At 35.0% G+C, this 24363-nt stretch overlaps 2 protein-coding genes and 1 long non-coding RNA gene across 3 annotated transcripts; 1 reads left to right on the top strand and 2 right to left on the bottom strand.

Moving 5' to 3' along the window:
• Positions 1-8146: 8146 nt before the first annotated feature.
• Positions 8147-11125, bottom strand: LOC137707856 (uncharacterized). Its single transcript, XM_068446785.2, has 4 exons — positions 10634-11125; positions 10245-10447; positions 9420-9649; positions 8147-8596 (listed from the first exon to the last, which is right to left on the bottom strand). Exons 1-4 carry the CDS (start codon positions 10726-10728, stop codon positions 8318-8320), a joined length of 807 nt encoding a protein of 268 aa, XP_068302886.2. The 5' UTR covers positions 10729-11125; the 3' UTR covers positions 8147-8317.
• Positions 11126-13495: 2370 nt separating this feature from the next.
• On the top strand, positions 13496-14490 carry LOC148689181 (uncharacterized). The gene is made up of 2 exons (XR_015958234.1): positions 13496-14096; positions 14240-14490. It is a non-coding gene; the product is annotated as an uncharacterized LOC148689181 (long non-coding RNA).
• A 4616-nt stretch (positions 14491-19106) lies between these two features.
• On the bottom strand, positions 19107-21777 carry LOC137707857 (uncharacterized). The gene is made up of 4 exons (XM_068446786.2): positions 21615-21777; positions 21229-21431; positions 20382-20611; positions 19107-19565 (listed from the first exon to the last, which is right to left on the bottom strand). Exons 1-4 carry the CDS (start codon positions 21707-21709, stop codon positions 19287-19289), a joined length of 807 nt encoding a protein of 268 aa, XP_068302887.2. The 5' UTR covers positions 21710-21777; the 3' UTR covers positions 19107-19286.
• Positions 21778-24363: the final 2586 nt, after the last annotated feature.

The raw sequence follows: 24363 nt of genomic DNA, 5'->3' as shown, positions 1-24363 counted from the left end.
CGATTCATAGAACTTTCTCTTTATGATCAGAATTCTTCATGTTATAAATTACTCTGTAAATCTTTGCAAAAAATGAATTAAAACTAAGGTCGTTTAGTTTTCGAATTACATAAAAACAAATGAACTGAGTTGGTAAAAGTATTAAAAACTGTCTATGTATTTGCTACAATAGATTAACTAAACGACCTTATTTTTAATTCATTTTTTTTGCAGAGACGATCTTTACAAAGTGGTTTATAATATGAATGGTTCTGATCGTAAACACAAAACTCTATAATTCAAACACGAAGAGTTTTAAGTAAAAGTTTTGGGAATTGTTTTTATCACTTCAAAAATCTCATTCTACATTCTAAACTTTCTATATTAGAAAAGAAAAATACACTTGTGAGGAGTGTAGAATGAGATTTTTTTCTCAAGTTTTTACTTATCTTTGAGTAGCCAAGCATTATTCTATCAATAATACTAGTAGATGCCCACACACACTGTGTGTGAATTGTGACATCCCACATCATCTAAGGGAGTGATCCTTATATGTATATTCTCATCCCTGCCTAGCACGAGGCCTTTTGGGAGCTCACTGGCTTTGGGTTCCATAGGAACTTCGAAGTTAAGCGAGAAAGGGGGCTAGAGCAATCTTATGATGGGTGACCCACTGGGAAGTTGCTCGTGAGTTCCCAAAAACAAAACCGTGAGGGAATGGTAAGCCCAAAGCGGACAATATCGTGCTACGGTAGTGGAGCGGGTCCGGGAAGTGATCCGCCCCGGGCCGGGATGTGACAATTTGGTATCAGAGCCTAACCCTGGTCGCGTGTGTGCCGACGAGGACATCGGGCCCCTAAGGGGGGTGGATTGTGACATCCCACATCGTCCAGGGGAGTGATCCTTATATGTATATTCTCATCCCTACCTAGCACGAGGCCTTTTGAGAGCTCACTGGCTTCGGGTTCCATAGGAACTTCGAAGTTAAGCGAGAAAGGGGGCTAGAGCAATCTCATGATGGGTGACCCACTGGGAAGTTGCTCGTGAGTTCCCAAAAACAAAACCGTGAGGGAATGGTAAGCCCAAAGTGGACAATATTGTGCTACGGTAGTGGAGCGAGCCCGGGAAGTGATCCGCCCCGGGCCGGGATGTGACATGAACAATTTCATTTCATTTTATTTTTAATTATGAAGTGGGATTAGTTTTTAAAATTCTAAAAAAAAAAAAAAAAAATCTGTTATGAAAATTGGGATAATGATGAGTGGTTTCTTCTAACATGGGAATACTTTTTATTTTATTTTTAATTTTTAAATAGGGCAAGTTATACTAACCTGGCTGTGGGGTTGCTATAAAAAACAGTAAAATTTATATTCATATAAGTACTAAATTGCCCATATTTTTTAATTGATCTCAGTTTCGATGAGGGGATTAAAATGATAATTTCATGAAATTTTAGTTGACAACCAAAATTTCATTAATAGGCAGTGTAGACGCACATATATGTACACACAATTGGTAAAAGTTAAAGCGTAGACTAACAGCAGTTGCCTTTGAACTGGAGTAGGTTCAATTGGATCTTGCATTAGTTGGACCATATGTCGCGTGTCCAACATGTACTAAATTTAATAATAATATAATCCTTAATTAATTAACATTGATCGAATCATGAAAAGTAATTTTAGGGCTGGATTCATTGTTTTCTAGTGCATAATATAGAGGGTTATATCTATTATATATTAACCGAGAGGCTCACGGATGGCGATAAAATTTTGGGATCACCGCATTCGACAAAAGGAATTAGACAAAAGTGCCCCTCAATCAAAAAAATTCAAAATCTGTTCAAAATAATATATCATAGTAATTTGGTAATTCGATCATAACAAAATATAAAGTAATGGTTGTTGGACAAAAAAATAAGATTAAAAAAGTGTAAGGGGTTCCATCTGTCCCCCCTCTCTCTCATCTCTCATCCCTCACGTCTCTCTCTTCTCATTTTCATTGTTTTTCAGCCTGCGTTTTTTTTTCTCTCAAGTCCGGTTATTTAAAAAAAAAAAAAAAAATTTTGCATACTGATAATAATATGATTAAATTAATTATCAAATAATATTTTTCTAAATAAACGACATTGTCTATACTAAGAAGAAAATGGTGAGCTTAACCTCACAATGGGCTAACAATAATATAATTCAATTAGTTGTTCATTCAATATTATTTTCTCTATTTTTAAACACGTTCAAAACATCTTAAGAGGTGTGTAATGCCGCTTATAAAAAAAGTATTTTGCACGCGGATAATAATGTGATTAAATTAGTTGTCTAATAATTGTTTTTTTTAATAAACGATATTATCTACACTAAGCGAGAGGAGGTGAGCTTAGTCTTACAATGGGCTAGCAATAATGTGATTTAATCAATTGTTCATTAAATATTATTTTCTCTATTCTTATTGTAAATTCTATAGAGACCGATCTTATTATATGAATTCAACTGCTTTAATTGGTTTATGAGGAGTTTCTTCTGACATGATTTAAGATTATTCACTTACTTTAAATATTTGATTTTCCTTTTGTCAATTTACGTATATAAATACATTTAAAATGTGTGAGTCACGCATAGTACGTCGTGATTTAGAAAATACCTTATGCATACACGTGAGCGCATGTATGAAGGCTGGTGTATATATATATATATATATGCGCGCAAACAGATGCCCCTCTCCGAAGGTTCCACGAAATAGCTTGTTTAGCATAGATATGTAAAATGTTGTTCCCTATAACATTTCATTTGAAAAAAAAAAAATAAGAAAATCGACGATACGAAGAGAATTTTTATTAATTTAAAAAAAAAAAAACCTAGTCAAACCTTTATGTAATACATAATGCAGCATTCATATATATTTTTTAAAATTTATTTATCATGTGCATTTTAAGAACAAACACCTATATTTTAATGGTAGCCATGAATAGTATTTTCATAACTATTTTTTTTGTATATCCGCACCTGTACAAGGTGAGCCCCCTAAAAAAATTGATAATATAATGCACTTGTGTGTACCAAGATTAAACATTTGAGATATAACTTATAAGTACATCGCCAAATGACATGTTCGATATAAAATCTTTTTAATTTTTATTTCTTAATTACAAGTGATATTAGTATATTAATTAATCTAGATTAAAAAGAATTTGAATCTAGGTTAAGTGAATTGAAGAGTTATATTCTATTCATGAAAACAATCCGTCACTAGTTTTGCATTCTTAAATATTTTTTAGACTAAACAAAAACTCAAACTCTGGAGTCTGGAACCAAATTTTAAAACAGAAACACTAATCTCGTTTAGGCATTCACCAGTAAATCAAAAGCTGATTAATTTGGTCTAAGATAGAGTCACAAATACAAGGACGTGTTTGAATTCGGACAAAATGGGTTCACTTGATTGGAACTCTTCGCGCAGCCCTCCATAATAAACAAATATGAGAAGCAAAACTTAAATTATTTGGAATTTTTCTTCAAAAGATGTTGAACCCTCAAACGGTCAAATTCCACACATGTTATGGTACAATCATGCACACCAGCCCTTGTCCTTGATTTTTGTTTCCAACACATATTTTTCCTCAGTTTTTTTGTCATAATGATAATTGAGAATGACATAATTCTTCATTTTAGTTTGAGATTTCAGATCGATATAAATGGTTTCTGGATTGTCTACTATCGATTATTTTGGTTATTATGTGATAAATTTCAATTAAATTGAAGGTATTATTGTCAAATCAACCCCTCCCATTGAACTGGTGGTTTTTTCAATTTAATTGAAAATTTTCATAAAATGATTAACAGTTAACAATCTTAGAGACCATTTCTATCGATTTTAAATTTCAGAAACCAAAATGAAAAGTTACGACAATCTCAAATACTATTCTAGCTAAAAGCCCTTTTCGTCATCTTAAAGGTTATGTTTGCTAGGAACTTTCTCTTCAACACGGGCTCAAACTCTCCCCTCTCCATAATTTTGAAGAAATTATTTAGGGAAATTTTATTTAAACCCATCTAACCTGTTTCTACACCCAACTTAAATTTTAAATGTTAATTGTCTATTTTATCCTATTGCATAATTACTATTAAGTACAAAATGAAATTAATAATAAAATTCAAATTTATCAATAAACCCAAACACTATAATTAAACCCTACGATCACTCTTTGTTTATCCTACGTTCATTCTAGCTAAAACCCTAATAGCTCTCATAGAGAAAAATAAGTTTTTTTTATTGATGGATGGTGATTTTGAAGTTTTGAATCCTCCAACCAAGGTATGACTCAATTTATGAATTTTTTTTCGTTTGATTTCAATTTATGAATTTTTTTTCGTTTGATTTCAATTTATGAATTGGCAAACCATGAGTTGCAATTAGAAAACCATGATTTGACTTCGATACGATCATCAATTTCAAACTTGTGATGACATTCTCCCTTATGTTGAAGAACTCAACATTCCAAAAAGGTGCACGGAGTCACTTGCCACAAAAGCATCACTGATCCTAATTTTGTTTGGGTGGCTTGTCAAGGAGCATGGCGGCCCCATGCAAAGTCCTGGTGGGAGTGTCCGGTGGAATGGAATAAGTACGGGGGCCATACCAAAGAAATCAAGTTCAGATTGGTGGTGCGAATTTCAGACCACTTCCTTGCCATGGAACAAATTACAGGAGGAGCTTCCTCCCAACAAATTTAGCTTCTAAAAATCAAATGGGTGTAAAAATAAATTCACATATTGAATTGGGTATATGGAGGTATATTAGGTATTAAATTTGGGTTTAAAGAAATACTAATAGTTTAGTTAAAAATTAAATGGGTGCAAAGAGTAAATTGGATGTAGAAATAAGTTAGATGGGTTTAAATAAAATTTTCCAATTATTTATCGTTTGTAAAAACTCATGTTTGTAAGTATTTCTCTGTTTATTCAAGTACTTTGATTATTCGAATTGACAAACGGGATTAATGAATGACGGTAATATACCAGAAAGGCAGTTGTAAATTCAACAATCTGTGACAAAAAGGTAGGCACCCTAATAATTTCCACATAGACACAGAGAAAATGCAGTCACCTATTTTCCGGAAAAGGATCTTCGTTGGATTTTTTTCTTAGGAATCTTAAGGATTGTGTGATCGGGACCATTCATCGTGCATTGTGCGGTTAAAATGTTGTTCCCTACATTTCATTTAAAAAAAATAAAAAATTCGACGGTACGAAGAGAATTTTTATTAATTTAAAAAAAAAATATACCTAGTCAAACCTTTATGTAATGCATAATGCAGCATTCATAATTTTTTTTTTTAAATTTATTTATCATGTGCATTTTAAGAACAAACACCTATATTTTAATGGTAGCCAGCATCCAGATCTTCTAGAATAGTATTTTCATAACTATTTTTTTTTTATGAAAAAAATATGTTCATTACATGTATTTTTTTTTTGTATATCCGCACCTGTACAAGGTGAGCCCTTAAAAAATTGATAATATAATGCACTTGTGTGTACCAAGATTAAACATTTGAGATATAACTTATAAGTACATTGCCAAATGACATATGTTCGATATAAAATCTTTTTAATTTTTATTTCTTAATTACAAGTGATATTAGTATATTAATTAATCTAGATTAAAAAGAATTTGAATCTAGGTTGAGTGAATTGAAGAGTTATATTCTATTCATGAAAACAATCCATCACTAGTTTTACATTCTTAAATATTTTTTAGACTAAACAAAAACTCAAACTCTGGAGAGTCTGGAACCAAATTTTAAAACAGAAACACTAATCTCGTTTAGGCATTCACCAGTAAATCGAAAGCTGATTAATTTGGTCTAAGATAGAGTCACAAATACAAAGACGTGTTTGAATTCGGACAAAAAGGGTTCACTTGATTGGAACTCTCCGCGCAGCCCTCCATAATAAACAAATATGAAAAGCAAAACTTAAATTATTTGGAATTTTTCTTCAAAAGATGTTGAACCCTCAAACGGTCAAATTCCACACATGTTATGGTACAATCATGCACACGAGCCTTTGTCCTTGATTTTTATTTCCAACACATATTTTTCCTCAGATTTTTTGTCATAATGATAATTGAGAATGACATAATTCTTCATTTTAGTTTGAGATTTCAGATCGATATAAATGGTTCCTGAATTGTCTACCACCGATTATTTTGGTTATTATGTGATAAATTTCAATTAAATTGAAGGTATTATTGTCAAATCAACCCCTCCCATTGAAACTGATGGTTTCTTCAATTTAATTGAAAATTTTCATAAAATGATTAACAGTTAACAATATTAGAGACCACTTCTATCGATTTTAAGTTTCAAGAACCAAAATGAGAAGTTACGACAATCTCAAATACTATTTTAGCTAAAAGCCTTTTTCGTCATCTTAAAGGTTATGTTTGCTAGGAACTTTCTCTTCAACACAGGCTCAAACTCTCCCCTCACAATAATTTTGATGAAATTATTTAGGAAAATTTTATTTAAACCCATCTAACCTATTTCTACACTTAACTTAAATTTTAAATGTTAATTGTCTATTTTATCCTATTGAGTACAAAATGAAATTAATAATAAAACTCAAATTTATCAATAAACCCAAACATTGTAATTAAACCCTACGATCACTCTTTGTTTATTCAACGTTCATTCTAACTAAAACCCTAATAGCTCTCATAGAGAAAAATAAGTTTTTTTTATTGATGGATAGTGATTTTGAAGTTTTAAATCCTCCAACCAAGGTATGACTCAATTTATGAATTTTTTGTTCGTTTGATTTCAATTTATGAATTGGCAAACCATGAGTTGCAATTAGAAAACCATGATCTGACTTCGATATGATCAGCAATTTCAAACTTGTGATGACATTCTCCCTTATGTTGAAGAACTCAACATTCCAAAAAGGTGCATGGAGTCACCTGCCACAAAAGCATCCACTGATCCTAGTTTGTTTGGGTGGCCTGTCAAGGAGGATGGCGGCCCCATGTAAAGTCTTGGTGGGAGTGTCCTGTGGAATGGAATAAGTACGGGGGCCAGACCAAAGAAATCAAGTTCAGATTGGTGGTACGAATTCCAGACCACTTCCTTGCCATGGAACAAATTACAGGAGGAGCTTCCTCCCAACAAATTTAGCTTCTAAAAATCAAATGGGTGTAAAAATAAATTCATATATTGAATTGGGTATATGGGGGTATATTAGGTATTAAATTTGTTTTAAAGAAATACTAATAGTTTAGTTAAAAATTAAATGGATGTAAAGAGTAAGTTAAATGTAGAAATACGTTAGATGGGTTTAAATAAAATTTCCCAATTATTTATCGTTTGTAAAAACTCATGTTTGTAAGTATTTCTCTGTTTATTCAAGTACTTTGATAATTCGAATTGACAAACGGGATTAATGAATGACGGTAATATACCAAAAAGGCAGTTGTAAATTCAACAATCTATGACAAAAAGGTAGACACCCTAATAATTTCCACACAGACGCAGAGAAAATGCAGTCACCTACTTTCCTGAAAAGGATCCTCGTTGGATTTTTTTCTTAGGAGTCCAAAGGATTCTGTGATCAGGACCATTTATCGTGCATTATACGGTCAAAAATTATTTTAAAATTTAAAATTTAATATAAATAATATCTAACGAAAACTGACCGCACGATATATGATGAACATTCATGATCACGGGATCTCTAGGATCCCCAGGATCCTTGCCGGATTCTTTTCCCTACTTGCCATACAAGCTCGTTCCTTCATGTCTTCAAACGTCGAGATAACCAGATGACGGAATCTTACTGGAACTTTTAACCTCTGCAGCTCTGCTGCTTGAGCATGAAAAGAGGACCAGTCCATTCGAACTTATTTCCATCCCAAAACTAAAAGGTTGTTTGCACATTCTTATCACTGATCATGAAACCACAGCGAAAGCAGTCATATTTGAGATTTTGAGCCTCAGAATGCTTCAAAATTAAGCAACCTTAGTACTGGTTTGGTACTGAGGTAATTTTATAAAAAGTGAATATAAAAAAAAGTTAAGCTCAAAAATGTGTTTGGCAAACACTTAAAAACAGCTTATTTTCACAGTTTTAGGCCAAAAAAAAAAAAATTTAAAACGTGAAGCAACAAAAATGACTTTATTCTCACATCACAGCAGAAACAGTTTTATTTCAAAGTACAGGAATACTAAACCAGCCCTTACAATCCACAATTCAGAAGCAGTGTTTTTTCACTCTGTTCCATATGAATCGCGAAATTTTGAATGGATCACATTACATTACCTCACTAGGAAAAAAAAGGAGAAGAATCACATAAAAGAACGCATCCGAGGCCTAGTTAGAGACTGTGCCCCATCCACAAATATTGTTGTGCCTGTCATGTACCGTGACCCATCGCTGATTAGATATATCACAGTTGAAGCCAGATCGTTTTTAACATCAAGCCATCTCCCCAATGGAGCTGCCTCCATCACCTGCTTCTTTGCTCTCTCCATTCCCACAGAAATTGGAAATTCGTCTTGTAGATGCAAACCACGGGCAATAGCATTGACCCTAATCTGGTATCGTCCAATCTCCAGGGCTGACGTCTGAACATAGCAACAGGAGAAATTTTCAGAATATTCAACAAAAATGAAACATAAAAAGTAAAAGCACAGTGTACTATGAGTTGAGATATGCAACAAGCAGTTCAAAATGCACTAAAGTTTTGGAGGTATGCAACAGAGGCATCCTAAATTGAACTTACAACCTCAAAATACAATAACAACGTTGTAAAAACCGTTCAATGCTTATGCCTTTGGTGTGTAAATCGTAATGTTGGATTAGGAGATGCCAAAACAACGACACCTTACAAGGTTGTCCCGATGATGGTACACCTAAAAGTGTAGAACTGATATGAAGAACAACGACAGAAGTTCAAGTACTTCAAAAGCCCTACAGTCTACAAAGTACTAGCAGCTTCTTGACTGATCAAAACTTTAGGACTATGCTCACAAACTCAATGAGACTTCTCCTCATCGATGTGGCAACTTATATTTCTCTACTTGTACCCTATTCTATCTCTCTTGAATTGACCCAACACCATCCAACACATAAGCAATTGTTCTGTTAGCTAACCATCCCACAATAAGACGTGACAAAAATCAATCATGATCATGAGACATCTCAGTGTATCTCCTTAAAAATTAATTTGATTGTGGTTATGTCGAGCCACCTAATGAGAGATCAATCACATAAAACCCTGCAAAACCAAGGTTGCAAATTTGGTTTTCGTATACAGATATGAATGGTTGGGATAGTTTTGACTCCTGACTGATACTATAATAGTTCATTTTCCAAAATTACTCAGAAAACATATGCAGCAGTAGTTATATTAGAGTGTATGTACACGAAGGAATCCAATAAACATACCCTAGCTAACTGCTGAAGCCCTGCCGAACATGCACTATAAGCAGCAGCTCCTGGATAAAGCCCCCTTTCGGCTCCAATTATCGAGGTCAAGAACACGATTGAACCTCCTGACTTGTAATCTCGCATTCTTCTGCCAACAGCGTTTAACAGAAACCATGCAGACATAAAGTTAATCTTCATTATCTTTTTGAATTCACCTTCAGCTAATTGTAGCTGGTCTTGCATTTTTCCTGTTAAAAAAAACAGTAATGATCGCTCTGCTTAGGTTCAATTAATCTGCAACAAACTGTACATATGCACATGACAAAAAAGAGGCTAAACACGAGATGGTGAAGAACGTCCGTATATATAAAAAAATATGTTAAACATGTTTTAACACGGGATCAACAGATTTCCAAGAAAAAATTGAAAATCTTCCCCAAAAAAGTTACTGTCATGTTTGTCAAACTTACAAAAGGTCAATTCCACATCAGCATTTTTTGCCGTACTATACTATTACTGTTACCATGGCCACACCAAGTTCCACTTGCTAAATAACTAATCAGATGTATATGTTCATATTTTATAATACTAATACTTCCAAACTATACCAAGGGAGCCACAAAGAATCAAAAAGATGAATAAAGATGCCAAATTGTGACAATTTTTTATTAACACTTTACACGAATGGAGTCTCAAGTATTACTCCTCGCCTCCTTTGGCACACATTATTGATTTGGATTGGATAACTCACTAAATTCAATGTTCTTTGAAAGGAAAATCATCTTTCAAATTATCTCCGACCGAGAGAAAATGGATTGGAGCAGTCATGAAGGAAACTTTTACCTTCGTAAGTATAGCAATGCACAAATGCATCCAAATTGCCCAAGATGCTGCATGCCTTCTCCACCGCCTCATCAAAAATTCCCTCCGTCTCGTCCTCCATGTCCACGTCCACCACCTCCACCGGCGCCACCGCACCCTCCAGTGAGCCCGTTATTTTCTGCACAATACCCCGTAGGCAGCTCTCCTTCCCCATCAACACCAACCTGCTTATTCATAACACAAACAAACAAACAAACAAACCAAAAAATCAAATCTTTAATACACAGAACAGAATAAATCTCAAAACCCATTTGTCAGATTAATCACAAAATGCACCCAAATGGAATCCGACCCAGAAAACCAGAAATTCAAAATTTCACATTTGATTCAGCCCATGGAGATTTAATCACCTGCAGCCGCGTTGGGCCAGAGAGAAGGCGATGCTCTGTGAAATCTCGTCACCATTGGAGGTGAGCAGGACTTTCTTCGCAGGAGGACTCCCCATTTGTTGGCTGATATAATTAAGGATGAGGTTGCTCTGCCGACACTCTTATATACTAAACAGAATTGAATTAAAAAGAGGTTGAAGTAAACTGAGAATAATTGAAATAGGTTTGGAGTAAACTGAAATAATAAAAAACGGTTGGAGTGTAATAAGAAGATGTGAAAAACGAGCGGAGTTAGATTCTTGGAGGACGCTGAAAGCGGAAGAAGATGGATATTATTATTAAATATTTATTCTTTGTTTCTGCAACGGCTGTAATTTCAGCGCTGTCGTGCAGATTTATATCCGAATCAAAACACAGATCTTTAGAAGTTGATCCAACGGCTGCAATTATTATAACTTTTAGAGGGGTTTCAAGTTTGTAGCCATTGGATCAAATTTCAAATGTCCAGATCCTTTACTCAGGAGGCTCAGCCTCCTAAGCTTAAGAGGGGATCCGGTTTCGAACCTGTAGATTGTGATGGTATTGGCTACACAATATAAGGTTAAAAACCAATTTGCTACTTTCCACTTGTATTACGACATATAATATATTAACTCATCCTTTTTTATTTGGACAAAATATTAATTTTTCATATGCCGCTGTTGATGGTTGACCAGTTAACTTCTTCTGAGTTTAAAAAAAATATGTAATGAAAAACACTTCATAAAGTTTTAACAAAGACAAAAACAATGGAGCGATAACTGTATTATAAATATATTGTATGTGGATGCGGTGATAATATTGTAATTAAATTAAAGTTTGGTGATACCGACAACTATTTATTCACAAATTACCTAAAACTACGTTTTCATAAATATTTGCTCCAAAATCATATCATTTGTGGTGTATCTTCGTTAGGGATAAAAACATCAAATAAACATCATTGACTGAATAAGGGATGATAACCCTAACAGTACCGTACCAAAATATGTAAGGTTCGTACCTAATATTCATAAATAAATGAGTCAGTATATGAGAAGTTTTAAGTTCAAATTTTGAAAATGACAAATTTAATTACCTAATCAATAAATAACAACACCAAACCATTAGCTTATTGTTTCCATTCTTTGGTCTATATTACCTAATGGTCAAATATTTCTTTTCTGCATGCACCACAAATACAAAATTCCAATCAAATATAGACACGTGGCGAAGTGGGATTTTGTGGTGGTAAGTTCGTGGTGTTTGTTTGGTGGTGGTGATGGTGGTCGTTGTGACCGAACTGGTTTTCAAGCAGTCGTTAGATGTATGGAAGTTGCATTGAAACTTTTTGTGAAGGTTTGTTGAAGATGACCTTGACCTTTTGACCCAACTGACCCAAGAATCAGACGGGCTTTCGGTCAAACGATAGCATTCGCAAATTACTAGGTAAGTACTAAATAGCAACAATTTATATGTAAATTTCTCTCTTGATTTTGACTCAAGCACTATTTAATTTGGTGACATCCAATTAAATTTCTTATTAGCAAAAGAGGTTATGAATTCAACTATTATATTATGAGAAGGAACTCAAATCTTACGAAAGATAGTGGTTGTACGAATAGAAAAGAGTAGACTTCTTTTGCACAAATACATGAGATTTACGGTGAAAATAATAAAATTTTCAATATTATTGTCAGACGGCCATATATAACACTATTAATTAGCGTGTTCTAATATAAATTAACGCATATGGTTGATACAACACATAATTAGAATATAGTACTAGTACATAAATTCACGTGCTATTACATAAGTTAATAGATGATAACATATAGTTTGTTTATAAGTACTTTTAAAATGACTAAAAACACTTTTAGAGAACATATTTATGGGTTCTAAATACACTTAAAGTGCTTCCTACAAGAAGTACCCAGTTATGTACTTATTGTGGGAAGCACTTTAAATATTATTTTTTTCATGCTTTACTTGCATTTTTACTAAAAATTATTTTCAAAAATATTTTCACAAAAAATAATTTTAGTCATTTTAGAAACCATTCTAAACGAGCCCATGATGAGGTGTCAGGTCATACTGAAAAAAGTATACATAAAAAAAGGCTAGACAAAAGAATATTTTTGAATTTCCGGCAATGTCAAGCCAATCGGAGGAAAAAGAAGAAAACAAAGGATTTGACTTGGACCTAATTGACATATAACTAAACAAATTTGTAATTGGCATTATATTATTAGGACAATATTTTGTTCAGAATTCACATTCATGTTTTTGCTTTTCTTTTTTTGAGTCCAGTCGTTCAAATTGATACGCGTTTGTATGCAAGCGTGCTTCTTGCCTAGCTACTTCTACGTATTTAATATTAGCATCACCAAACAGAAAAAAAGAGTGAAACATGAAAGGCTAGGTCAAAGAAAAAGAGTGACAACAATCCATTTCTTGTTTTCTATTCTACTCCATTTTTATTTTCAGTTGCCTCTGGATCCCTTTCCATCAAATTCACCTAGTTCGGGATCTGGACCATTGAAATTTGATCAAACTGCTATAAACAGGGGCTCACTTAAAAGTTATAATAACTGTAGCCGTTAAATCAAAATCCAACAGTCCGTATCCCTAATTAGGTGAATTCGGTGGAAAGGGATCCTCCCAGTTGCCTAACCCCCCTTTTTAAAATTTTTTTTTAATACAAGTGGTTTTTATATTAATTCATCTACACTATAATTAAGAAGAAAAATTCAATTTGAATATGGTAAAAGATCACATTGTTATAGTCGATCCGTTTAAACACATGTATGTGTTACCATTGTGAATAATATTGGCTTCACTACAATTGTGAATAAATTTCTGCTTTAATTGTCCACTCTCACAAACACATGGCGAGCTCCTCCGTCGTCGCCTTCAACCCCCTAACAGGGCGGAAAGCGTGCCAACCAGTAGCTGGATTCGCACCTAAATCACGTCCAAGGCAAGTATCAAGTCCAAATTTTGGGAGTGTGAATTTTCGAAAACCTCAATTTGTAGTTTTAACTGATTGCGTATCAAGATTGATTTGATTATTTTAAAAAAGAATTCATTAGTTTTAACTGATTGCGTGGGTTGGTTTAAGTGGCATCTCATTGGATAGAGATCCTCATTCCCTAAGTGGTGGCTACAAACGTCGGCTTGCCTTGGCAATTCAACTAGTAAGACCTTAGATGTAAACACAAATGCACACACCAAAATGCAATGTGATATATATTAGATAACACTTCAACTATGTGCTTTGATAAAGTTCAGTCTTATAAATCTGGTTATTGCTTTGGCATGAAATCACTCATACATGTCAATTGACCTCAATCTCTTCAAAATAGACTTAAGCCAATTATGTTTTACTTGGGAAACATTTTTACTCTTCAAAATAGACTTAAGCCAAAGTTCCAGTTGTGCTCTGGCTTCTGGCTTCAAAACTTAGGTTTCTAGGTTTTATCTGGCAAGCCATATTGTTTGTTTCTTCCTTTTTGTAATTTGGTATTTGGTTTTACTTTTATCTTCTTCTTATTCCTTTTTTTTTTTTTTTTTCTTTTGCTGATATTTCGATAACTTTTATTTGATCAGATTGGAAGGCACGTGCAGATGTTGTGAAGCTTCTCAAGCATCTAAAGAAATTCTAAAAAAAATTGTTATGAAAATTGGGATAATGATGAGTGGTTTCTTCTAACATGGGAATACTTTTTATTTTATTTTTAATTTTTAAGTAGGGCATGTTATATTAACCTGGCTGTGAGGTTGCTATAAAAATCAGCAAAATTTATGTTCATATAATTACTAAATGGCCCGTATTTTTTAATTGAGTTCAGTTTTGATGAGGGGGTTTGTTGGTCCTAAAAAACTTCAAAGCCTAATTTGTGCGCAGGTTGAATAATTAATAAGCTAACTACATCCTTCGGTTATGTGCGGGGTGTGCCAACGTGTCGGCCGAGGAGTAAAATGTGTTGATGTTGCGTTGAGCGCGCTGCTGACTTCTTGATCTTATGACTGCGGTCGAGGAAGGAACATGCCTCGGCCTTCGGGTTCTAGAGCCTGAAGACAAGGCTGCTAGTTTTGAGAAGTTCAATATCAAATTCGACTTTCAATGTGCCAAATGTTATAACCTGTAACACCTCACTTCGCTGAAATGGCTAATGAGATGACATCTGCTAATAAGGATTCAAAAATCCTTCTCGACCGAGACTTGGATAGATAACCAGTCGGCCTTGACGCAGTGTTGTTTATCCAAATTGAAGGTGCTCCGGGAATGCCTGATTCTACAGCAACAGTGATGTTTATCCAAACTGAAAGTGTGTTGGCGGAAAAAGAAAATAAAAAAAATCTCAAGATGTTTGAGAGGTTTGCACAGGACAATTTGTGTGTTGAATTGGAGGGGCCCCAAATGTTATCTGCGACCCTATATTTATAGTAGCTGTCTTTGGCTTGGCACGGCTTGATAGCTTTGTAGAGTCTAATTGTCGCTCTAACTTTGTAGAACATCACTTGACTCAAACTTGTGTCCCATCACCTTAGTCGTCCAATGTCTCCTAGATATGATAAAGGCTATCTCTTAATTTTCCTTGAAAAGATTAAATATATCTTCCAACATGCGTGGCCTCCAACCGAAACTTCACTTTCTCCACTATATTGGTCCAAGTGCAACCATGCATGCATGATAATTAAAATACCATGGTTGATAGTTTTGCATTATCTGCGAAACCATCCTGATCACATCACATCACATCACATCACCTCATTTTGACTAATCCAAAGGCATATCCACATGCTAATCATCTAATATTAATTGCAACCTTGTGGTATTGTTCCACGGGGTTCTGCATGCAAGATACGACTCTAATGCTGCACGGCATTTCACATAACCTCTTCTGCATAGAGCTTTACGCGTATCACAACTCTGTACACTTTAAGGATATTTTTCATGATAATTACTATGATTAAAAAAAAAACAATAGTAATGTTAAGAAAAATCTCTAATCATCCAACGGCCTCGATTATTTGAGTCGATGGTGTCATTTTAGGTCCAAACATTGCCCCCCAGTTTCCTTAAACTTCGGTTCGCAACCCGAATGGTTAAGGAAATTAAGTCTCTCCAACCAATCAAGAGTACTTCGACCGTCCAACCAATCAGGAGTACTTCGACCGTCCAACCTATCAGGAGTACTTCGAGCGTCCAACCAATCAAGAGTACTTCGACCGTCTAGCCAATCAGGAGTACTTCGGCCATCTACTTATCAGGTCGAGAGGAACCTATCGCTGTGCACTTGATTCTTAGTAACTTGTCGAGCGAACATGGTCATGGCTTCTTTTGACCAAAGAACAACCCATGGTCGAAGATAAGTGATAAACAATCAGGCCCAATTTTTTTCTCGACCTCCTCAAACAATATGTCCTCCAACGTGTAGTAAAAATTGGTCACCTCGAGTCGCGGTAGATCCTTCGTGAAAGGCGGGTCGAGGTCGAGGTCGACGTGTTGGCCAAGCTCGCCCAAAAAACTTTCGTCTTTCTAATGGATTCTGACAACTTGGAAGCAAATCATGATTCCTCACGCTACAACATGTCCATAGGCTGAAGCTTATATCTAATTAAATATCCTTCTTTTTCCCTTTTTCACTTCTACCAAAAGAAAATAGTAAAACCATTTTTTTTTTGAAGAAGAAGTCTGCCATCACCAGGAAAAACTTTGCATGCATGCATCCAAGGGCCTGCATCATTAGCAACCGAACCCACCTGTCCCAATCATTGTCAAGCTGGATGGTAAAACCACTTTTGTTTTCCTTTTTACTAACCAGAGCCAAAATCAATCTTGCGGAGCTCGGCTAAAAAAAAAAAAAAATTACCTCGGCCCAAACAACCGAAAGTTGTATATAGTTTTGTATGAGGTCAGGTGCATGAGGTCCTCGTTGCCCTCTATTTTCTTATGCATCATCGGCTCAAATAGCCAGATGGATAAGAATATTTATTCTTTTTTTTTTCTTTTTTCTTTTTAAAAAAAAAAAAAAAACAAAAGAAAACGAAGGTGGCCAAACTATAAAGAGGAGGAGGCCAACGATGTTTTATTCCGAGCTGAGACCTTTTTATATCAAAATTTTCAATGTGATTTTTTCCAGGGCCGAATAAAAAATCATTCCCAAATACTTTTGACCTGGCGAAATATTTTTTTATCATCGGCTGCCGAATGTGTTGAACAATTATTATGCCCTCCCGGGCATAATAATTTCGCCAATTTCGGCTTTCAACTCGAACAACTTAGCCGAACGGGATTTCTCCATATCGGCTTTATCACCAATAATCATATCAATTGGCATAGTTTTGGCGTCTAAAACCATGTCTCCAATTACCATATCAATTGATGTGGTTTTATGGTCTGAAGTCGTGTATTGGTCTTGTTCGTCATTGGAACACTCCTCTGACTAATCATTTTCTGAGTCAATTTTTGGCTCATAAACTTGAATATTTTCTTTTAAGCTTACCACACTTTCAATCTCGACCGAAAAAATAGGTGACCTTTATTCTTTGGTCAAATTAACAATTTTCTTAGATCGATGTCTGACTACGGCCGGAGTGGAAAATTGCTCCCCTGTCTTTTCAACCAACCATTTCTCAAATGGAATCGATTTATAGTCGAAAACGTAAGTAAAATATTCTCCATCTAGCTAGTCATTAAATTGAGCCCTATCTTCATTTAACCATTGCTCTTGCAGGGTAACAAGAGCTTTTATTCTCAACATGTAAGCGAATGACTTTTGCATCTCTCTATGGCCACGAAGAATTTTGTCCACTTGCAAAGATCTTTTTCGTTCCTCATTGTGTTTTTTCAATTCCTTTAGGAGCTCGTACAATCGGTTACGTTGAGCCAGATTGGAATCTTGATATATCATATGAACTTCGTAGTTTTAGCACTGGGTCCCACCGGGCGTGCCAAAATGTTGGTCCTAAAAAACTACAAAGCCTACATGGTGCGCAGACCGAGTAATTAATAAGTTAACTACGTCATTCGTTTGTGTGCGGGGCGTGCCAACTCATCGGTCGAGCTCGGCCGAGGAGTAAAATGTGTTGATATTGCGTTGAGTGTGCTGTTGACTTCTTGATCTTGCGACTGCGGCCGAGGAAGGAACACGTCTCAGCCTTCGGGTTCTAGAGCCTAAAGACAAGGCTGCTAGTTCTATGAAGTTCAATATCAAATTCGGCTTTCAATGTGCCAAATGTAGTAACCTGTAACAGCTCACTTTGCCGAGATGGCTAATGAGATGACCTCTACCAATAAGGATTCGAAAATCCTTCTCGACCGAGACTTGGATAGATAATCGGTCGGCCTCGAGGCAATGCTGTTTATCCAAACTGAAGGTGCTCTGGGAACGGCTGATTCTATGACAACAGTGTTGTTTATCTAAACTGAAGATGTCACCGGTTGCCTTCATAGTGCTGTTTATCCAAACTGAAGGTGTGTTGGCGGAAAAAGAAAATAAAAAAATCTCAAGATGTTTGAAAGGTTTGCGCAGGACAATTTGTGTGTTGAATTGAAGGGGCCCCCAAATGTTGTTTGCGACCCTGTATTTATAGTAGCTGTCTTTTGCTTGGCACGACTTGATAGCTTTGTAGAGTCCAAATGAATGCATTATATTCCAACTGAAACTTCTCTTTCTCCATGGTTGATAGTTTTGCATTATCTGCGAAACCACCCTAATCCCATCACATCATCTCATTTTGATTAATCCAAAAGGCATATCCACATGTTGATCATCCAATATTAATTGCATCATTGTGGTATTGTTCCACGTGGTTCTGCATGCAAGATACGACTCTAATGTTGCACGGCATTTCACATAACTTCTTCTGCATGGAGCTTTACGCGTATCACAACTCTGTACACTTTAAGGATATTTTCAAGATAATTACTATGATAAAAAAAAAAACAAAAAAACAAAAAAACAATAGTAATGTTAAGAAAAATCTCTAATCATCCGACGGCCTCGATTTGAGCCAATGGTGTAATTTTGGGTCCAAATAGGGTTACAATGATAATTTCCTGAAAGTTTTAGTTGACAACCGAAATTTTATTAATAGGAAGTGTGGATGTGCATAGACGTTCACACAATTGGTAAAAGTTAAAGCGTATACTAACAGCAGTCGCCTTTTGAACTGGAGTAAGTTCAATTGGATCTTGCATTAGTTGGAGCATATGTCGCGCGTCCAACAAGGACTAAATTTAAAATTATATAATCCTTAATTAATTAACTTTGATCGAATCATGAAAAGTAATTTAGGGCTGGATTCATGGTTTTCTAGTGCATAATATAGAGGGTTATATATATATATATATATATATGCGCGCAAACAGAATCCTCTCTCCGAAGGTCCCATGAAATAGCTAGTTTAGCATAAATATGTAAAATATTGTTCACTATTAACTTTTTTTTTTTTTTTAATCTCGACGGTAGGAAGAGAATTTTTATTAATTTAAAAAAAAAATACACCCAGTCAAACATTTATGTCGTACATAATGCAGCATTCATATATTATTTTTAACATCAAGCCATCTCCCCAATGTGAATATATGGCTAATCCACCATAGATAAGACCCAAGTAACGGCTAGGAAAAAAAGGTGGAGAAGAATCACATAAAAGAACGCATCCGAGGTCTTGTTAGAGACTGTGCCCCATCCACAAATATTGTTGTGCCTGTCATGTACCGTGAATCATCGCTGATTAAATATATGACAGTTGAAGCCAGATCGTTTTTAACATCAAGCCATCTCCCCAATGGAGCTGCCTCCATCACCTGCTTCTTCGCTCTCTCTATTCCCACAGAAATTGGAAATTCGTCTTGTAGATGCAAACCACGGGCAATAGCATTGACCCTAATCTGGTATCGTCCAATCTCCAGGGCTGACGTCTGAAAATAGCAACAGGAGAAATTTTCAGAATATTCAACTAAAAGGAAACGTAAAAAGTAAAAGCGCAGTGTACTATGAGTTGAGATATGCAACAAGCAGTTCAAAATGCACTAAAGTTTTCAAGGTATGCAACAGAGGCATCTTGAATTGAACTTACAACCTCAAAATACAATAACAACGTGGTAAAAACTGTTCAACGCTTATGCCTTTGGTGTGTAAATTGTAATGTTGTATTGGGAAATGCCAAAACGACGACACCTTACAAGGTTGTCCCAATGATGATACACCTAAAAGTGTAGAACTGATATGAAGAAGAACGACAGAAGTTCAAGTACTTCAAAAGCCCTACAGTCTACAAAGTACTAGCAGCTTCTTGACTGATCAAAACTTTAGGACTATGCTCGCAAACTCAATGAGACTTCTCCTCATCGATGTGGCAACTTATATTTCTCTACTTTTACCCTTTTCCATCTTTCTTGAATTGACCCAACACCATCCAACACATAAGCAATTATTCTGCCAGCTAACCATCCCACAATAAGACGTGGTAAAAATCAATCATGATCATGAGACATCTCAATGTATCTCCTTAAAAATTCATTTGATTCTGGTTATGTCGAGCCGCCTAATGTGAGATCAATCACATAAAACCCTCCAAGGTTGCAAATTTGGTCTTCGTGTACAGATATGAATGGTTGGGATAGTTTTGACTCCTGACTGATAGTATAAAAGTTCATTTTCCAAATTACTCAGAAAACATATGCAGCAGCAGTTATATCAGAGTGTATGTACACGAATGAATACAATAAACATACCCTAGCTAACTGCTGAAGGCCTGCAGAACATGCACTATAAGCAGCAGCTCCTGGATAAAGCCCTCTTTCGGCTCCAATTATCGAGGTCAAGAACACGATCGAACCTCCTGACTTGTGATCTCGCATTCTTCTGCTAACAGCGTTTAACAGAAACCACGCAGACATAAAGTTAATCTTCAATATCTTTTTGAATTCACCTTCAGCTAATTGTAGCTGGTCTTGCATTTTTCCTGTTAAAAAAACCAGTAATGATCGCTCTGCTTAGGTTCAATTAATCTGCAACAAACTGTACATATGCACATGACGAAAAAGAGGCTAAACACGAGATGGTGAAGAACGTCCGTGTGTAATGTATATACAGAGGAAGCCTTTAATAGGAACATGACCATTAGATTTGTTTTAATGAAATCCTATGGTTGAGATTCTATGGTTTGTGGTTTAATCTCAACCACAGAATTTCATTAAAGCCAAATCTAAAGGTTAAGATGTGTCCTTATTTTTTTTTTTTAAATGGGGATCATTTTCCTTCAAGGACCTGTGTATATATATGTATGTATGTATGTATATACGTATATATTCATATTTTATAATACTAATACTTCCAAACTATACCAAGGGAGCCACAAAGAATAAAAAAGATGAATAAAGATGCCAAATTGGAACAATTTCTTATTAACACTTTACAGGAACGTAGTCCCAAGTATTACTCCTCGCCTCGTTTGGCACACATTATTGAGTTGGATTGGATGACTCGCTAAATTCAATGTTCTTTGAAAGGAAAATCATCTTTCAAATTATCTCCGACCGAGAGAAATTGGATTAGAGCAGTCATGAAAGAAACTTATACCTTCGTAAGCATAGCAATGCACAAAGGCATCCAAATTGCCCAAGATGTTGCATGCCTTCTCCACCGCCTCATCAAAAGTTCCCTCCCTCTCGTCCTCGATGTCCACGTCCACCACCTCCACCGGCGCCACCGCACCCTCCAGTGAGCCCGTTATTTTCTGCACACTACCCCGTAGGCAGCTCTCCTTCCCCATCAACACCAACCTGCTTATTCAGAACACAAACAAACAAACAAACCAAAAAAATCAAATCTTTCATACACAGAACAGAATAAATCTCAAAACCCATTTGTCAGATTAATCACAAAATGCACCCAAATGGAATCCGACCCAGAAAATCCACAATTCAAAATTTCACATTTGATTCAGCCCATGGAGATTTAATCACCTGCAGCCGCGTTGGGCCAGAGAGAAGGCAATGCTCTGTGAAATCTCGTCACCATTGGAGGTGAGCAGGACTTTCTTCGCAGGAGGACTCCCCATTTGTTGGTTGATGAGGTTGCTGTGCCGACACTCTTATGTACTAAACAAAATTGAATTAACAAGAGGTTGGAGTAAACTGAAAATAATTAAAATAGGTTTGCAGTAACCTGAAATAATTAAAAAAGTTTGGTGTGTAATAAGATGTGAAAAACGTGCGGAGTTAGATTCTTGGAGGACGCTGGAACCTTTTTTTAATAATTAATTTTTTGATGCAGTTTTTTGGTTTTTTTTTTTTTTTTTTTTTCATAATTAATATCTCGCAATAGATTAGCAATAATATGATTCAATTTATTTATTTTTAAACACGTTTGAAACATCTTAAGAGGCGTGTAATGCCGGTTATAAAAAAAGTCTTTCGCACGCGGATAATAATGTGATTAAATTAATTATCAAATGATTGTTTTTTTTTTTTTTTAGCAAAAGATATTATCTACACTAAGAAGGAGAAGGTGGGTTTAGCCTCACAATGGGCTATCAATAATGTGATTCAATCAATTGTTTATTAAATATTATTTTCTCTATTCTTAATGTAAATTCTATAGAGACCAAATTTATTATGTGAATTCAGCTGCTTTAATTGATTTATGAAGGGTTTTTTCTAGCATGATCTAAAATTATTCATTTACTTCAAATATTTAACTTTCCTTTTGTCAATTTACGCATATAAATACATTTAAAATATGTAAGTCGCGCGTAACACGGCTTGATTCAAAACCATATCGTTCATGGTGTATCTTCGTTAGGGATAAAAACATCAAATAAACATCATTGACTGAATATGGGATGAAAACTGTAACAGTACCATACCAAAATATGTAAGGTTCGGACCTAATATTCATGAATAAATGAGTCAAAATGTGAAAAGTTTTAAGTTCAAATTTTGAAAATGACGAATTTACAACAAATTTATTCTCACACCTCTTGGCGTAAATCAATAAAGGAATGAAGGTAAATCAATACCTAATCAATAGATAACACCACCAAACCATTAGCTTATTGTTTCCATTCTTTGGTCTATACTGCGTAATGGTCAAATATTTCTTTTCTGCATGCCCCACAAATACAAATTTCCAATCAAATATAGACACGTGGCGAAGTGGGATTTTGTGGTGGTAAGTTCGTGGTGTTTGTTTGGTGGTGGTGGTGGTTGTGACCGGACTGGTTTTCAAGCAGTCGTAAGATGTATGGAAGTTGCACAGAAACTTTTTGTGAAGGCTTGTTGAAGATGATCTTGACCTTTTGACCCAATTGACCCAAGAATCAGACGGACTTTCGGTCAAACGGTAGCATTCGCAAATTACTAGGTAAGTACTAAATAGCAACAATTTATACATAAATTACTTTCTTGATTTTGACTCAAGCACTATTTAATTTGGTGACATCCAATTAAATTTCGTATTAGCAAAAGAGGTTATGAATTCAACTCTTATATTATGAAAAGGAACTCAAATCTTATGAAAGATAGTGCTTGTACGAATAGAAAAGAATAAACTCCATTTACACAAATACGTAAGATTGTGACGAAAAGAATCAATTTTAAGTGTTATTGCTACAGTGTCATATATATAGTATTACTAATTTGAGTGTTATAATATGAATTAACACAAATAGTTGATACGACGCAAAACTAGAATATAATATCAGTAAACAAATTCATGTACTATGACACAAGTTAATAGATAATAACATGAGGCTCGTTCGAAAGTGTTTTTAAAATGATTGAAATCATTTTTGGAGAAAATATTTATGGGTTCCAAAAATACTTAAAGTGTTTTCTACAAGAAGTGTCAATTATGTACTTCTTGTATAAAGCATTTAAGTGTTTGTTTTTTTTTTTAGGACTCACTTGCATTTTTACTAAAGAGTGGTTCTAAAGATATTTTCACAAAAAAATACTTTCAGCCATTTTAAAAATAGGAGTGAGGATCTCAGAGATCTTCAAATCACATCCGTTCATCGTACATTGCGCGGTCAGAAATAATTGTAATTTTTTTAAAATTGAATATAAACAGTACTTAACGAAAACTGACCGTACGATTTATGATGAACGAATGTGATTGGAGGATCCAACAAATATCTTTTCTCTAAAAATAGGTCCAAACGAGCCCATGATGAGGTGTCAGGTGATACTAAAAAAACTTTACACAAAAAGAGGCTAGACAAAAAGATTACATTATTAGGACAATATTTTTGTTCAGAATTCACATTCATGGTTTTGTTTTTTTTGAGTCCAGTCGTTCACATTGATACGCGTTTGTATGCAAGCGTGCTTCTTGACCAGCTACTTCTACGTATGTAATATTAGCATCACCAAACAGAAAAAGAGAGCAAAACATGAAAGGCTAGGTCAAAGAATCCATTTCTTGTTTTCTATTCTACTCCATTTTTATTTTCAGTTGCCTAACCCCTACCCCTTTTTTTTAATTTTTTTTAATACAAGTGATTTTTTTATTAATTCATCTACACTATAATTAAGAAGAAAATTTCAATTTGAATATAGTAAAAGAGCACATTGTTATAGTCGATCTATTTAAACACATGTAGGTGTTACCATTGTGAATAATATTAGCTTCACTACAATTGTGAATAAATTTCTACTTTAAACACTTTGCAGCCAACGTCCGAAACTTGGTGGTTATGACCAGAACTAGTTA

Source organism: Pyrus communis, chromosome 17 (assembly GCF_041283825.1).
Source record: "Pyrus communis isolate YQ-2024b chromosome 17, ASM4128382v1, whole genome shotgun sequence".
Taxonomy (NCBI): Eukaryota; Viridiplantae; Streptophyta; class Magnoliopsida; order Rosales; family Rosaceae; genus Pyrus; species Pyrus communis.
This window is presented reverse-complemented; position numbering and strand designations above follow the sequence as displayed.

Coding starts and splice junctions, on each gene's coding strand:
- LOC137707856 (XM_068446785.2), bottom strand. CDS start 10,728: ATGGGGAGTCCTCCTGCGAAGAAAGTCCTGCTCACCTCCAATGGTGAC. Junction 10,448..10,633: donor CTGGCCCAACGCGGCTGCAG/GTGATTAAATCT, acceptor ATGAATAAGCAG/GTTGGTGTTGATGGGGAAGG. Junction 8,597..9,419: donor GGCTTCAGCAGTTAGCTAGG/GTATGTTTATTG, acceptor TGCTATGTTCAG/ACGTCAGCCCTGGAGATTGG.
- LOC137707857 (XM_068446786.2), bottom strand. CDS start 21,709: ATGGGGAGTCCTCCTGCGAAGAAAGTCCTGCTCACCTCCAATGGTGAC. Junction 21,432..21,614: donor CTGGCCCAACGCGGCTGCAG/GTGATTAAATCT, acceptor CTGAATAAGCAG/GTTGGTGTTGATGGGGAAGG. Junction 19,566..20,381: donor GCCTTCAGCAGTTAGCTAGG/GTATGTTTATTG, acceptor TGCTATTTTCAG/ACGTCAGCCCTGGAGATTGG.